Source organism: Dasypus novemcinctus, chromosome 19 (assembly GCF_030445035.2).
Source record: "Dasypus novemcinctus isolate mDasNov1 chromosome 19, mDasNov1.1.hap2, whole genome shotgun sequence".
Taxonomy (NCBI): Eukaryota; Metazoa; Chordata; class Mammalia; order Cingulata; family Dasypodidae; genus Dasypus; species Dasypus novemcinctus.
The window spans coordinates 20,486,852-20,503,401 of record NC_080691.1 but is presented as its reverse complement, the minus strand read 5'-3'; the positions used below and the strand labels follow the sequence as shown (position 1 = coordinate 20,503,401).

General features: G+C 52.7%; 1 protein-coding gene across 3 annotated transcripts in view; it reads left to right on the top strand.

Annotated features, from left to right (window-relative positions):
- HVCN1 (hydrogen voltage gated channel 1) overlaps window positions 1-16,550 on the top strand; it is a 35,786-nt gene that overhangs the window by 18,510 nt on the left and 726 nt on the right. For all 3 annotated transcript variants that reach the window (XM_058281375.2, XM_058281376.2, XM_071209791.1), the window contains 4 exons: window positions 4,127-4,402; window positions 8,501-8,605; window positions 13,313-13,544; window positions 16,067-16,179. In XM_058281375.2, coding sequence (XP_058137358.1) covers window positions 4,127-4,402; window positions 8,501-8,605; window positions 13,313-13,544; window positions 16,067-16,179 — 726 coding nt within the window. The remainder of the gene's footprint in view (window positions 1-4,126; window positions 4,403-8,500; window positions 8,606-13,312; window positions 13,545-16,066; window positions 16,180-16,550) is intronic.

Sequence of the window (16,550 nt, the reverse complement as noted above, 5' to 3'; positions counted from 1 at the left end):
CCACTATTTCTTCAAAAAATCTTTCTGCTCTAATCCCTCTCTCACAGTTCCTTCTGGACTCCAGGGACATCTATGTTAGACCACTTGTTATCGTCCCTGAAACTCTGTCCTTTTTTTTTTTTTCCAGTGTTTTTCCCCTCTGTGCTTCCACTTGGGTGTTTTCTATTGTCTAAGTTCACTGATCTTTCCTTCTGCAGTATCTAATCAGCTGTTAAGCCCACCCAGTGATTTTTCTTTTACATTTCATATGTTCTATCTTCAGTTACAGAATATTCATTTGGGGTGTGTGTGTATATATATATGTATATATGTATCTTTTCCGTCTCTCTATTGAGATGCCCTATTTGTTCCTTCATTAAGTTCATGTTTTCTTTGAAATACTTGAATGTATTTATAATAGCTCTTTTAAGTCTTTCTCTGCTAATTCCTTTATCTCTGTCCACTTTGAGTCTTTTCTATTAACTGGTTTTCTACTAGTTATGAGTCCCCTTTTTCTGCTCCTTTATCTGTCTAGTAATTTTTCATTCTCTACTGGACTTTATGAATGTTATGTTATTGAGTATATTTTGTTGTCTTCACTAATAGAGTTTTGAGTTTTGTTTCAGCAGGCAGTGAATTTACTTGCAGATTGTGTTGTTCCTTCCAAGGCTTATTTTGAAAATTAGCTGGGATTGGGAGGAGGAGCCCAAGGTAGCCTTTACTCCAGGAGTAGATTATTTCTACTTCTAGGCCTGGATTTTCTTGAGTTTCTACTGCATGCTGGGGGTGTGCAACAAGGGCTCTCTACTCCGGCTGTTTGGAACTCCCTTATCTCCCAGGCCCGTGTCAGGTCTCGTTGTTCAGCTGACAGTGCCCCAAAAACTTTCTTTGCTTGAATGTTCTATTCTAGACCCTGCCTCATGGAGCCTTGCTCTGCACAAATACAATTTAAGTCTTGGCCAAAGTTTCAAGGGGACCTCTGTACAGATTTTTGGAGCTCCTCTTCTGCATCTCTCTCTTCTCTCCGGTACCCTACTATGCAAATTCCTGGGGGAGGGAGCCTCAATGGCCCAGGACTACCGTTTTGCCTCCACAGTCCAGAAAGTACCTCCAGCTGAAAGGGCAGGGTGGGACTCAACTCATTTGTTTCTCTTTGCTCAGGATCCCAGTGTATTTCCTTCTCTAGTGGATCACAGTATTTCGTGTGTTTTACCCGGTTGTATTGTTGCTTAGGCAGGAAGGCTAGTCAATAGCAGTTACTCCATCATGTTCAGAAGCTGAAATTCCATTATTTTGTATGTTTGCACTCACATTATGATACATTCCAAAAGCAATATATAGAAATATTCTACATGTATTTTAAATTTTTCATTTAAACAGTTTTACACTGTTCATAGTTTTGCTATGAATTCAATTCATTGCCATATCCATTGTCACTTAGCAAACATTTTAGGACTTTTGAGTGTATGTTAAGTGCAAGGCCCTGTTCTGGGCTCTGGGTTTACAGTTGCACAAGACAGAGAAAGTCCCACTCTCATGGAGCTTAGAGTCTAATCGAGTCTAATCATGAAGAGGTAAACATTTGTAATGTCAGACAACAATAAGTGCAATCAAGAAAAATGAGGCAGGCTTAGGGGATGGAGCATGACCATGAGAAGATGAGCAGAAGTCTGAGTTAAGTGAGGGTGTGAGCTGTGCAGTTTTCTGGGGGAAGATCATTCCTAGGAGAAGGACTAAGCGTACTGAAAGCCGTCTGAAGGTTTTCAGCAAGGGCATGACACGATCTCGTTTCTGCTTTAGGAAGTTCTTTCTGGTTGCTGTGTGGACACTGGTACTGGGGGAAGAGGAGGAAGCTACTGCAGTAACCCAGGCAAGAGATGGCAAGCGGTGATGGGCTGGGACCAGGGATGAGCAATGGAGAGCTGGCCCTGTTGGGAAAGTAGTCTAATGACAGAGCCAAACAGAATTGACTGCTGGGCATGTGTTAAGTAAGAAAGAGGATCGAGAATGGTGCCAAGGCATCTTTAGCTAAGGTATTGGACAAATGAGATAGGGAAGGTTTGGGGGCAAATGGATAGTTGCCCTTCGGACGTGCTAGGTATACGCTAGCTAGTGGGTATCTAAGGCAATGTCCCAGAAGCAACTGGGTGTCGTGTCTGGAGGTCAGGTGAGAGCCTGGGGCTGGAGACAGGATTTGAGCAGCATCAGTGCAGGGACTTAGTGTGGAGAAGAGAAGTGACTGAAAGCCTGTGGCCTGGGAATCCCAGGACTTAAATGGAGGCTCTTCCTCTGAAGGGATCCCCAAAGGGGAGACTGGCAAGCAGCCACCAGTGAGGCAGGAAGAAAGCCAGGCAAGTGTGACATCCCAGAAGCCGAGTGAAGGCAGCGCTTGAAGAAGAAAGGAGCGATCTGCTGTGTTCAGTGCCGCTGAGAGGGAAAACGCGGAAGTTATCGGTGCTATGTAGAGACATAGTTCACTCATTTAATTGCTGTAGAGAATTCTGTCACATGAATAGAAAGATCACTCATCTATTTCCCAAGGACGGGCATTTAGGTGTTTTTGAAAGTATACTCTTCCAGTTCCCAGTGTTGCAGCGAACATTCCTGCACAAGCCACAGGTTTGAGCACATGTGGACAAGTTTCTCTTTGGAGCGTATCTAGGGATGGAGTCTTCAACTTGACAAGATGATGCCAAATTGCTTCCCAAGGGGCTTGTGCCAATATCCGTTCCTACAGCCGGTGTTCAGGAGACCCCCTGCTTCACGCGCCACAGCGCTTGATACCGTAGAACGAAGAGGAGGGTGATTGTTACTTCACTTTGCATTTTCCTGAGTACCAGTGAGATCGAGCATCTTGCCCATTTGGGTTTCCTCTTCTATGACCTGCCTGTTAATATTCATTGCCCATTTTTCTGTGGAGTTGACTTTTTCATTTTGATTTGTAAGATTTCTTTTTTATATTCTGGGCACTAAATCTTTGTCTATTAAATACATAGCAAATATTTTCTCCCAAGCCGTAGTATGTCTTTAAACTTTGTAAGGTTATTTTTTGTCATACAGATGCTTTTAGCTTTTATGTAGTCAAATCTATCAATTTCTTTTGGGGTTTGTGCTTATTTAAGTCATCTTTCCCTATCCCGAGGTCATGAAGATATTTGCCCATATTTCCCTATGGGAATTTCAAAGTTCTCTTTTATTCATTTATATACATTAATGTGTTTTTTGTTTGTTTGCTTGCTTGTTTTTTAGGAGGTGCCGGGGAATGTACCCGGGACCTCGTACATGGGAAGCAGGTGTTCAACCACTGAGCTGCACCAGCTCAGCTCATTTATATAGATTAACATTAATGAATCTGGAATTTATTTTATGTGGCGAGAGGTAAGGCTCAGATTTTTTTTATCCTGTTGGGAACACCAGATGTCCAGCCTTTCCCTGTTGACTTGTAATGCCTCCACTATCACAGCCCAGGTTTCCCCCAGGACAGGGGCTGCTTGTGGCTCTTTCCTGTTATGCTAGTTGCCTTGCCTGTCCTTGGATGCATGCTAGAACGTTCTCATTATTTACCTTTATAACATTTGCTATCTGGTGGGGTAAGCTGGGCAAAGGGGACATCATTTGCTTTTACTTTGAAGCCGTATCTTTTTAAACAACTGCCCGTAGGACATTTAAAATGGCACTAGCCAACATTATTTTAAAAATCCACTTGCCACTCCACTTCCAAGAACGGATGCACAGCCCGAAGTCGAGTCTCGCTGCTCTCCTCTGAAACTCGGGGTACTTTTACTTTTCGCTTCCGCGCCCCCACGCAGCCGGCTCTCACCCCCAGCGTTCGGGGCCTGCTGTCCCTGAGCCCCGAGGCCAGCCCCTCCGCTGCCACGGGGCTGCAGACCCGAGGCCGTTGGTTCCCGCCGGGCGGGCCTCGGGGCCGGGCCTGAGGAGCCCTGGGGTTTCCTGTGGCCTCACCGGTTCAGAGACCCCGGATTCCAAAAATAAAAGCACCAGAAACCACTGTGACCTCACGGCGCCCTGGGCCCGCCTCCCCCCTCCCGGGGCCGGGCCGACCTGGGCCCGTCTCCCCAGCCGGAGCCACGTGGCCCCCACAGGCCCACCCGCCCAGAGCGCTTGCCCTCTGTCTCCCCCTCCCCAGACCGTCACCCGCAGGCCCAAGGGGGCTTCCGGTGAGAGGATGAGCAAGTTCTTGAAGCACTTCACCGTCGTCGGCGACGACTACCACGCCTGGAACGTCAACTACAAGAAGTGGGAGAACGAGGAGGACGAGGAGGACCAGGAGCCGCCGCCGGGGCCGGCCTCCAGCGAGGAGGGCAGGGCCGCCGACCCCACCGCCGGCCCCGAGGCGGCGCCCAGGCCCCCCGTGGACTTCAGGAGTATGCTGAGGAAGCTCTTCAGCTCCCACAGGTTTCAGGTAGGTGGGGCAGAAGCACAGGACGCGGGGGGTGGGGGCAGGGGCTCAGCCAGGGGCATGAGGCCCGGGCCGCGGCTTCGCCCAGGCGCCCGGTGCGGCCCCCGGGGTGCAGAGGGCAGATCCCGTGATGTCAAGGTAAGATGAATCATCATCCAAAGGTCAAGTCCCACCAGCGGGTGAGCGGAATGTCACACAGTGGAATATTAGTCAGCCATCAAAAGGAATGAGGCACTGGTACGATGTGGACAAACCTTGAGAACGTCGTGCTTGGCGAGACACCAGCCACAAAAGGCCACGTACTGTCTGACTCCATTTATATGAATTATCTAGAAAAGGGAAATTCATAGAAACAGAAAGTAGCTTAGAGGTTCCCCGGGGCTGGTAGGAGAGGAATGGAGAATGAACACCAGTGCAGTGCTTACAGCGTTTCTTTTTGGGGTGATGTAAATGTTCTGGAACCAGACAGAGCGGATGGTTGCACAACATTGCAAATCAGCTAATTGCCACTGAATTATTCACTTTAGAATGATACCGTGATGACGATGGTAAGTGTTATGTGATGTGCGTTTTATCACGGTTTTTTAGAAAGTAAATTAAAGAGTAAACGTTGGAGGCAGAAAAAGCATCCATTCATTCAACAAGAATTGAGCGCCTGCTCGGTGAGGCGAACCAGGCCAGCGGCCCGTGCCTCGGGGAGACCGTCAGGGGCTCGGGCTCTTCCCCTGGGAAGCGGTGCCGGCAGCATCTGCCGTTGCTAATGGGTCCCGCAGGCGAGGTGGGGGCGAACACGAGTGGCCACGTGGACTTGGAGGGACGGCCGAGGGACTATGGGGTTCCGAGGTTGCCCGACATCTCGGCTTGCGAAGGACGAATGCAGCTGGGGTCTGGCCAGCCCTCCCCAGACCGCCCCCACCCCCGTGCCCGAGCCCTGAGCTGGGCAGGCAGGTGTGCGGAGCAGGTCCCGAGCCCCGAGAGCGTGCGAGGCCCAGTGACACGAGCCACCTCGTGGACGCGATAGCAGGCCGCCTCCTGCACCCGAATCAACCGGCTCCTCCCTGGGGCCCATGGTCCTTCTTTGAAGCAGAGGAGCAGCCCTTGCCTCTCCCATCACTGACTTTGTCCCCGGGTAAAAGAGAAAAACACATAATAACGCCCTCCCCTCCCCCGTGTGGCTTAAAGAGATGAAAGGCGCTGACAGCCAGCCCTCCTCGCCAGCTCCTTGTCTCTGTGACAGGAAAGGAAACGTGGGATTAAGTTGTTGGGGTTGAAATCCCAAACCCACAATTTCAGGAGCAGGAAGGAGCCCGCTTCCTCCCAGCTGCAAGACGGAGCCCTGAGCCAGCCTCCTCGGGGTCCCCCGCCCAGCCTGGGCCCCTGGGGCCGCTTGGCCTGCGGGAGGCTGGGGAAGCACCCTGAGCCCTCCCCCAGACTCCCCCCTGGGAAAAGAGAGGACCGAGTTTTGTAAAATAAGTGAGCTGCTGATCGGGCACCTACTGGGTGCCGGGGCACTGTGGCAAGTGTGGGTCTGGTGGCCTGTGGGTGGCTCGTGTCAAAGGGCTCCTCACCCAGACCGACGCCGGCTGCCAAGGGAGACGCTCCGCAGGGGAACGGGGTGGGGGGGGCTATTGAGGACTGGGGGGTCCGGGGACGCCAGGGAGGAGGGCACCTGCCAGCAGCCCCCTGAAGGGTGAGTGTCAGGGAGCCCCGCCTCCAGGGAGGGCGCCGCGCGGGGCAGGCACTGGAAGGTTCGAGGACCCGGGAGGGCGCGCGTGGCCCGGGCAGCGAGCAGAGCCTGCGCAAGCTGGGCAGGCGGGAGGCGAAGGCAGGAACGGTCGCGCTGGGCTGCGTGGCCGGGCCCCGGTGGCCTCTGGGGGGCCTCGGTGTGTGGGAGGGGGGGGAGCGGGCAGCGCCACCCGCTCTGTGGACAGGCCCGGGGAGGACGCAGGGAGCCCAGGCCGCAGGAGAGAAGAAGGGTTCGGGGGTTGCTGGTTCTCCCCAAGTAGGATCCGCATACAAGAAAGTTCTGGAATTCCTTTCCTGAGTGCACGCTGCGGTTGGGTGGCGTGACCAAGAGGACATGATGTATAAGTAGAGACGCACAGAGGTAGCGAGATAGAGCCGGGCCTGCACTGGACGTGCTGTGACTTCTCTCCTGGGGAGGGCACGGCCGGGGGGATACGGGCTGTCTTGGGCCTTCTGGAAGCTACAGAGGGAAGGCCTGGAGCCGGGCCCCCGAAGACAGTCCCCGATCCCAGGAGCCGCCTCCTTTTTTTTTTTTTTTTGGCTTCTGTAATTTTTTTTACACTTTTTTAAAATTAAAGTTAGTAGATCACAAAGAATGTTACTTTAAAAAACATGAAAAACATAAGAGGTTCCCCATATACCCCACTCCACCCCACCCCATCATTTTTGTAAATTGTATTTTTTTGAAGATATATACATCACCATAAAAAGTTACATTAAAAAATGTAAGAGGTTCCCGTATACCCCCCACCTCCCCACCCCACTCCTCCCACACCAACAACCTCCTCCATCATCGTGGCACATTCATTGCATTGGGTGAATACACTGCTGCACCACGCGGATAATAGTTTACCCTGTAGTGCACACTCTCCCCCGGTACATTCAGTGGGTGATGGCAGGTTATATGAAGTCCAGCATCTGTCCCTGCAGTATGATTTAGGACAACTCAAAGTCCTGAAAATGCCCCCCACATCACGACATCTCTTCTTTTTGTAATTTTATTTTGATTTTTTGAGGTACCGCGGCTGGAGATCGATAAACCTAGGACCTTGTAAGTGGAAGCCAGTGTTCAACCACTGAGCCACATCGGCTCCTCTGAGTTGGATTTTTGTTGGCTTGTTATTGTTGTTTTTAGGAGGCCTAGGAAACTGAACCCAGGGCCTCTCGTGGGAAGCAGGCGCTCAACCGCTTGAGCCACATCTGCCCCCAAAGTTTCTTTTTTTTTTTTTTTTTTTGTCCCTGCCCTCAGCATCTCCTGCGGTCACTTTCCTCTCCTCCTCAATGCTACAATTTCTTCTTACCACCTGCCACCCTGGGCTCAGTGCTTCTCAGGTTACCTCCTGTAAGGGTGTCACCGTGCCGTGGGCTAGGAACGTGGCCGGCCCACTTTTCCCATGAGGCTTTCACTGCCAGGGGAGGATTTGGAATTAAGCAGCTTCTCTGAATGCTCGGCGTTTTCCTTTGTGACGTGGCTCCTTCAGAAAGAGAACTGCCACCTGCGCCAGCGCAGCCAGGTCCTCGCTCAGTCCCCAGGGGTGGGGCGGCGGGGGGCTGTGTGCCCTCGGGTCTGTCTCTTAATATCTTGCCTTGATGGCGCACGCACAGAGCCCGTGAGCCCTCATATAAGCCAAGGGCGAAGGGGGCCGGGACACACCAGAAGCCTGAATCCTCAGGAAGCTCCTGAATTGAGATGCGTGTGAAAACTTAATCACATAGCAATTTACCATGCAACTCGCACCATAAGCCGCGTCATCCAGTGCCTCAATTACTGAATAATAAGAGCTGAAGATCGAAATGGGCACGAGACTTCATAGTCTGTTCTGGCATAGGCCTGCACCGCTCTAATTTAAACCTTCCTCTGCAGACATGACCAAATATGTCAGTTTCCTGGGGTTGCCATAACAAATGACACGAATTGGTGGCTGGAAACAACAGGCATTGATTCTCTCAGCTCTGGAGCCCAGAAATCCAAAATCAAGGTGTTGGCGGGGGCGCGCTCCTTCGGAAGGTTCTGGGAAGAATCTGCTCCAAGCCCCCCTGGCGCCTGGGGCTGCTGGGCCTTGGGAGTCCTTGGCTGGTAGACGCGTCACTTCCTCTCCCCTCCCTCTTCACGTGGCCCGTGGAGTGACTGAACGAGGAGCGACCAAGGCGTCGGTAGCTGTGCCATCCAGAGCTGTTGAGGAGAGGGAAGCCTGCCTGGAGGGCAAGGGGCGTCCCTATCGGAGCCCCCCAGGGCTCCCTGGCGGAGCACTAGGCCTTGGTGGTGGCCTCCAGTCCCTGGTTTGACGCAGACGTCTCCAGTGGGTCCCTGGGTCCCTGGAAGGCTCACAGGCCGCGTCCTCCCTCGGCCCGCAGGTCATCGTCATCTGCCTGGTGGTGCTGGACGCGCTGCTGGTGCTCGCCGAGCTGATTCTGGACCTGAAGATCATCCAGCCCGACAAGAACAACTACGCTCCCCGGGTAGCGTGCCCACGGCTCTTGGGGGGTTTTATTTTATTATTTTCTATTTTTTAAAGATTTATTTTATTTATTCCTCTCCCCTTTCCCCCCCGTCGTCTGCTCTCTCTGTCCATTCGCTGTGTGTTCTTCTGCGTCCGCTTGCATTCCTGTCAGCGGCACCAGGAATCTGTGTCTCTTTGTTGCGTCAGCTCGCTGTGTGTGCAGCGCCACTCCTGGGCAGGCTGTGCTTTCTTCACACTGCGCGGCTGTCCTCAGGGGGTGCACTCCTTGCACATGGGGGACCCCTACGCAGGGGACACTCCAGCATGGCACGGCACTCCTTGCATGTGGTGGCAGCACTGCACGTGGGCCAGCTCCACACAGGTCAGGAGGCCCTGGGTTTGAACCCTGGACCCTCCATGTGGGAGGCGGCTGCTCTATCCGTTGAGCCATGTCCGCTTCCCGCTCTTGGGGTTTTTAGCGCCAGGCCCCACTTGCGTTATCTGCCCTGAGGCTGGCAGGGTGGTGCGGGTGACACTCCCCACCTCCCACCCCTGCCCCTAAAACCTGCCGTTTGTCATGCGGCTACTTTTCTCTCTGTCCGCTTGTGCCTCGCTCTCCGTCGGAAGAACCACAGCCCCTGCGGGCGGGTGCCGGGCTGCGCCAGCCGTGGGGAGCCCCATGGGAGCGGCACGGAGAGCCCCACCCCACCCCTCCATTACCTGCGTGCCCATTGAGCCCCGCCAGGTGCTGGCCCCCGGGTCCATCAGGAAGGTTCTGGGCCTAAAGTGCGTAGTCCAGGAGGGGAGGCTGACAGACAGGCCCTTGGGAATGCAGGGTGGGGGCGGGGGCCCCCGGGGGAGCTGGGAGCAGGGAGGAGCAGCCCCTGGCCCACCGTGGGTGCAGCAGGAGAGAGGCTTCTCGCCGTCAGGCTCAGGTCTCTACCTGTCCCTCCCACTTGATAAGCTCCTTGAGGGCAGGGCCCTGAATGCCTTTGTTGCCCTACTGCACCTAGCGCACAGTAGGTGTTCAGAATGTTTCCGGGCTGCATCTGCTCTCAGCCAGTCCTGCAGCAGCCTGGAGCCCTCGGTAGCAAGGCCTCGTCCGGAGAAGTCAGGAGAGCAAGCCCATCCGGACCCGAGTCCATCTGGCTGACACCCGGTTCCCCCGGCACCCCCTCCCCTGTGGGGGCTCTTGTGTGGTCCCGAGGCCACTGTATGCGGGCCCAAGGCGGGGGCAGGAGGGGTGTCTGTGCCAGGACACACTCACAGGGTGGCATTCAGGACACACAGGTTGGGATTCAGGACACGCTCACAGGTTGGGATTCAGGACACGCTCACAGGTTGGGATTCAGGACACGCTCAGGTTGGGATTCAGGACTTGCTCACAGGTTGGCATTCAGGACACACTCTCAGCTTGGGATTCAGGACACACAGGTCAGGATTCAGCCAGGACACTCCAAAGTGTCACCCCAGGCATGCTCCCTGTGGTCTCTTCTTCTGAGATTGGGGTGCTCTGGCCTGGGGGCCTGGGTCATTCACTTAGTGCGACTTTATTAGCACTTACTGTTGTAACTAAGTGATAAGATGGGAGCACCTTAAGCCAGCATTTCTTAAACCATGATGCGTCCCCGAACCCGTAGGGTCTTGCTTGGGGTAGGCTGGCCTGGGCTGGACAGGCGCTGCGTTCTAACAGGCCTCAGGAAGGCTGCTGGCCGGTGGCCTGCTGGGTTCCAGGCCTTTTGGAAAGGGAGGGCTTTGCCTGGTCAAAGAGCAGAGCAAATGTCTTCCTTTCCAAACAATGGAGAATCATTTCCTGGGAGCAGAGTCTTTTAGTGGTTACTGAGATGTTCAGAAATACCCCGCCCCGTCCTACTGCCCTTCCCAGCTTCCTCCTGGGTGCAGACCCAGACTCTGCAAAAAGGGATGACCTCTGATACGGGAGGGAGGCACCTCATCACTTGAGCCACCTCCACTCCCTACTTTGTTGTGTGTCTCATTATGGCTTTCCTCCCCGCATCTTTTTTTTTAATTTTTTTTAATGTTACATTCAGAAAATATGAGGTCCTCATATATCCCCCCACCCTCCTCACCCCACTCCTCCCACAACAACCTCCTCCAACATCATGGGACACTCACTGCACTCAGTGAACACCTCTCTGAGCACTGCTGTACCACATGGTCAATGGTCCACACTTAAGCTTACACGTTCCCCCAGTCCACCCAGTGGGCCATGGGAGGACACACAATGTCCAGTAACTGTCCCTGCAGTACCACCCAAGACAACCCCAAGTCCTGAAAATGCCCCACATCACATCTCTTCTTCCTACTCCCCACCCCCAGCAGCCACCATGGCCACTTTCTCCACCTCAACGCCACATTTTCTTCCATCACTAATCACACCAATTCCAGAATAGAGCATCAGCAAGTCCACTCCAATCCATACAACACTCCTCCATTCTGTGGATCCTGCTCCCACATCTCTTGTTGCATCAGCTTGCCGCACCTGCCCATCACGTCAGGTCTCTGTCTTCTTGAGGAGGCACCAGGAACCTCTGCTCTCTGCTTTGTTGTGTCTCCCATTATGCTCTTTTCTTGTGTCTCTTGATGGGTCAGCGTGTTGCGCCAGCTCGCCGTCTTCTTTAGGAGGCACTGGGAACTGAATCATGGCCTCCCGTGTGGTAGGCAAGAGCCCAGTTGCCTGAGCCACATCCACTTCCCTTTTAAAGTTTTTGTAACAAGCAATGTGGAATACACATACCATATTTGCTTACCATATTTGCTTTATCTCTCTATAAACCCACAGACCCACACATATTTCATTTTGCTTGACTATTTAAGTTACAGACATCACCAACACTTCACCCCTAAGTAAATACTTCAGCATAACCTCAATGATCACACTTAAGAAAATGATCAATAATTCCATAATATCTAATAACCAGTTCATACTCACATTTCCTCATGCCTCCAAGAATGCCTTTTGTAGCATTTTTTTTTTCCAAACCAGGATCCAGACTTCCAATACTATGTTTGGTTAGCCCTTCTCAGTCTCTTTCATCTAGAAGAGTTGCCCACCACCCATTTTTTCCTCTCTCATGACACTGGCTTTCTGAAGCATCCAAGACAGTCTTCCAGTAGAATGGCCCATGTCCTAGGTTTGTCTGATTATTTCCTGATGGGCATGAAATCTGTCCCTTTATCCCGTGCATTTCCTTTATGTCAGAGGAATTCCTTCCTGCTGGGCTGCGGCCCTCATCCTGCAGGCCGTCGTCGGGGTCGGCTCCCGCTGTTAGAGCTGCTGAGTCGCATCACTTGGCGTGGGGGTGCTGGGCCGCTCCGCTGTCCCAAGACACTTTTCTCTTTGCAGTTGTAAGTCATCTACCAGGTGATTCTTTGGTCCATGCAAATCTCTTCTCCAACAACCTCTACATCAGGGTTTTGGCATCTAGTGATGACTCTTGCCTGAGTCAATGACTACATGGGATGCAAAGGATGATTTTCTAATCCGTTTTTTTTCTCTCTCCCCTTCCCCTCCTCTCCCCCACATTGTCTGCTCTCTGTGTCCATTCGCTGTGTGTTCTTCTGTATCCGCTTGTATTCTTGTTAGCGGCACCGGGAATTTGCGTCTCTCTTTGTTGCATCATCTTGCTGCATCAGCTCTCCGTGTGTGCGGCCCCACTCCTGGGCAGGCTGTGCTTTTTTCGTGAGGGGCAGCTTTCCTTGTGGGGGCGCACTCCTTGCACATGGGGCTCCCCTATATGGGGCACACCCCTGTGTGGCACGGCACTCCTTGTGTGCATCAGCTCTATGCATGGGCCAGCTCACCACACGGGTCAGGAGGCCTTGGGTTTGAACTCTGGACCTCCCATGTTGTAGGCAGATGCTCTATCAGTTGAGCCAAATCCACTTCCCTCTAATCCTCTCTTTTGCTCTAAACTTGGCATTGAAATTCTTCTATAAAAAGGAGCTCTCCTTTTATCCTGTATGTGTGCATGTGCATGCAGGTACCACAATGGACTTGTGGATTTTTAAAATCAATGAGTTCTAATCAATCATAGTCATTCTCTGTGATGCTTAGTTGTCCCAAGTTTGGTCCTTGAGCCTCTTCAAGCTGTGTCCTTTTGACATGACTTCCTATATCTTTGAGCATTTCCTTGCTTTCTGGCCCAAGATGTCCCAGCTCACTTTGTACTTCCCCTGCCCCAGAACTGGAGATGGTTTCTTTAGTGAGCACTGGCATGTATAAAGCAAGACCTTCCACCTACCTTGGTGACCATTCCTAGTCGGTCCCTGTCTCTATCTGAGCTCTGCCTCGGTCTTTTGAACAGTCGTAGGGTGCTCTGCAGGGAGATACCTTAATTCAGTTGACAAGTGCCTTCGGATGGGTGTTTGTTGTGCCTTCTCTTTTCTGCTAACAATGCTTCAGCAAATATCCTTCTAACACGTCTTTGTGCACACGTGAGCTCAGCTGTAGGACAAATTCCTACAGTGGAATTGCTGGGCCCAGGATGTGTATGTTTTTAATTCTGCTAGACATGCCTAACTGCCCTTAAAGAGCTGGGAGGGCACGTGGGGCTCACGCTGTGCTCCGGACCCCAGAGCTGCTTGGGGCTCGGGAGGAGGCGGTGTCCCCTGAAGGAATGGACTCCCTTCCTGGCGGCCAGGGCAGGTGCGCGGGCAGCCACCGGCCCTGGTCTGCTCTGACCCTGCCTCGTTGTCCCTTCAGGTGTTCCACTACATGAGCGTCGCCATCTTAACCTTTTTCATGATGGAAATTTGCTTTAAAATACATGTCTTCCGCCTGGAGTTCTTCCACCACAAGTTTGAGATCCTGGACGCCATCGTGGTGGTGGTGTCTTTCGTGCTGGACATCTTCCTCCTGTTCCGCGAGCACGAGTTCGAAGCCCTGGGCCTGCTGATCCTGCTGCGGCTGTGGCGGGTGGCCCGCATCATCAACGGTAGGTGGCCGAGGGGCAGGGAGTGGGCCGAAGCCGGCCATCGCGGTCCCCGTGGAACGCCTCCTCCTCCCGCTCCATGAGTCCGTGGCATGGGCTTTGAGCAGACTCATTTCTCCTTTAGGCCGTCTTCTTATGAGTTTCCAGGGATAATTATGAAAAGGGTTTGTCCAACCCCTGCTTAGCATCTTCGCATCTTCATTTTGCTTGTTATGGTGCTAACATATACATAACAGCAAACTTGCCATTTTTAAGTCTACAGTTCAGTGGCGTTAGTTACAATATTGTGCAACCATCACCACCTTCCATTACTAAAACTTCCCATCACCCTAAAGAGAAACTTGGTGCCCACAAAGGGATTATCTTCCAGTCCACTCCACTTCCCATAACCTCTGATCTACTTTCTGTCTCTATGAATTTGCTTATTCAGGTTATTTCATGTAAGTGGAATCGTACAATATTTGTCTTTTTGTGCCTGGCTTCCTTCACTCAGCATTACGTTTTCAAGGTTCATCAATGTCATAGCATGAATCAACACTTCATTCCTTTTTAGGGCTGAATAATATTCCATTGTATGGCCAGACCACATTCTTCCTGTTTATCCGTGGATCCCTTTTGACTATTGTGAATAATGCCATCTTTGTTTTTTAATTTGGTGTTTCATGCAAGGCATTCTTACCAAATTCGACCCCACTATCCAAGAAGGTGCAAACAAGTGAAGAAATGCCGAGGGAGCTGAATCTTCCCCCTTTGAGAGAATTACAGCCCAGGTTAGCCTAATAAAGGCTCTGAGAACTTGGTACATTGGCCATGGAAAACTTCCCGGGGGAAATAACTTCTATTAACTTGCCACATTCCTCTGGTTCTGGGACACGCGTGGGGGAACCCTGCTTTGGGCGACTTCAGGGAGGAGCCCGGGTCCTCGCACACGCAGCTCGCGAGGGTAGCCTGGGTTTCAGGGAAGCCCTGTTTCTGCTGGGAGTTCCTGTTGCCATAGTGGCCCTGGGGGCTGGTTAATTGTTCAAGCCCGAGCGAACGGGTCAGAGCTGCTCAAACGCCCCTGACCTGCTGCAGCAGAATTGCCATCCAAGACTTTAAAAAAAGACAAGGCGAGCCTGAGGCACAGGACCTGGAGCAGAGCACAAGGCCTTTATTCTCCCGGGTTTTTTTTTTTTTTGTTTTTTTTTTGAGGGTGCAAGCAGTTTACTTGGGGGACAGCCGAGGAAGCACTAGCACGTGAGTGGGGGGGGGAAGACCAGGGAAGAAAGGGTGCCTGAAGGGTCAGGTGTTGAGCTGCCAATTGCTGGGGGGGGGGGGTCAGGAAACCTCCCTGGAGGCGCAACGCGTGTCAGTGGTTCAGACAGGTGCGGTTTTACTCATGTTCCTATTTCACGAGGCCTTTATTTTTGAAGTGCTCCCAGGTCCCTTACTGGGGCTTGAGTTCGAGGCTGCCGCTGGAGGCCGGCCTGCCCTCCCCCTGGAGTCTCCAGGGCCAGCGAGCGGTGCTTTAAGGGTCAGCGAGCAGCAAGGTCAGGCCTAGAGGCTCAAATCAAGCCCATTAGGAACAAGCTTTTGGACTCTGTCGGGGGAGTCAGTTGTTACTGAAGATGCTGCTCACTGCTAATTGACTCATTAAATGTACAGGAAAATACTCTGCACGGAGTTGAGCACAATTGAAGGAGATAAATCATTACTGAGTGTAAATGCCTGCTCAACCACAGTTACGATCCATTATCTTCTTCTCCCACCACTATGAAATGTGCTTTTGCAGATGAATCCAAAGGATTTGTGCAGTTTCTTTGTCTACATGTTACCAGAGCACATAAGGACTGGCTTAGGTCCATTGTGGCAGCCTGACATAAATCTCTGAAAAGGCAACCAAAGTCTAAACCAAATTCAGTGAAACAGCCAAGAGGACGTGGGGACCAGGGACCCACCCCCCAGGTCCCACCCGCAGGCCCCGCAGGCCGTGGGCAGCGGGTGGAGACTGGTCATTCCTACTAGGAAAAGGACGGCACATCCCCAGGGTCAAAGGCACAGCCTTGGGGGCAGGGGCCCCACTGTGTGGGCATCCGGGAGCCCTCAGATGAGGCTGAGGACCCGTCCATTAGCCGAGGGGTGGCCGTTACCTGACAAGTGACTTGGCCACGGCTATGGGAGGCAGGGCGCTGGGGAAGGTGATGACCTGGCCGCAAGCCTGAGTCCAGTATCCTTGGACTTCCAGGGCAGTGGTGACCACTGCTGCCAAGTAACTAGACTGTTGTGAGCAAGCCCTGAATCAACGAGCAGGACACGCCCCTGGCCAGTGATTGTTTCTAAGGGAGCCCAAAGAGAACATCTCACAACCGGATCCCGAGTAGCTCCAAAAGGAAACGGACCCTCCATCCCTGCTGCCTTTGAGTGCTAATGACTAGTGTGCCCTGCTGGCTCCACTCCCCCCAGCTACGTGTGTCTATAAGGAATACTCTATTATTAAGTAGTGAAAGCAGAAACCGGTGGCACTGAGCCCCACAATTATTTTTCAGGGATCATCATCTCAGTTAAGACACGTTCAGAACGGCAACTCTTAAGGTTAAAACAGATCAATACGCAACTGGCCAGCAAGATCCAACACCTTGAATTCAGCTGCTCTGAGAAGGTAAGACCCTGGGGGGATGCCATCTGCCTGCAGTCCCCCCCTCCGCGTGGCACCTCGCCCTGCCATGCCTTTGTTCCTGCTGTGCCCTGAGCGCCCTGCTCTTGGCCCCGTCACCCTTGTCCTTACTACTTCAGCTTCAGCGTCACCCCCTCCCTGAAGCCATCCGCACCCCAGAGCCATGCCAGGGCCCCTGCCCTGGGTATCTCCTGTCACTGCTGCTCACTGGCCTGTCTGGAAGCAGTGGTCCCCTTCAGCAGGACGAAGCGCACGGGGGTCTGTCCCTCACTTGTGTGTCCCTTGTGCTTGGGGCTCAGTCAGTGACTGTCCTGTCACTGGTGAGGTTCAGAAGGTAAACGCGGCTGGGTGTGTGC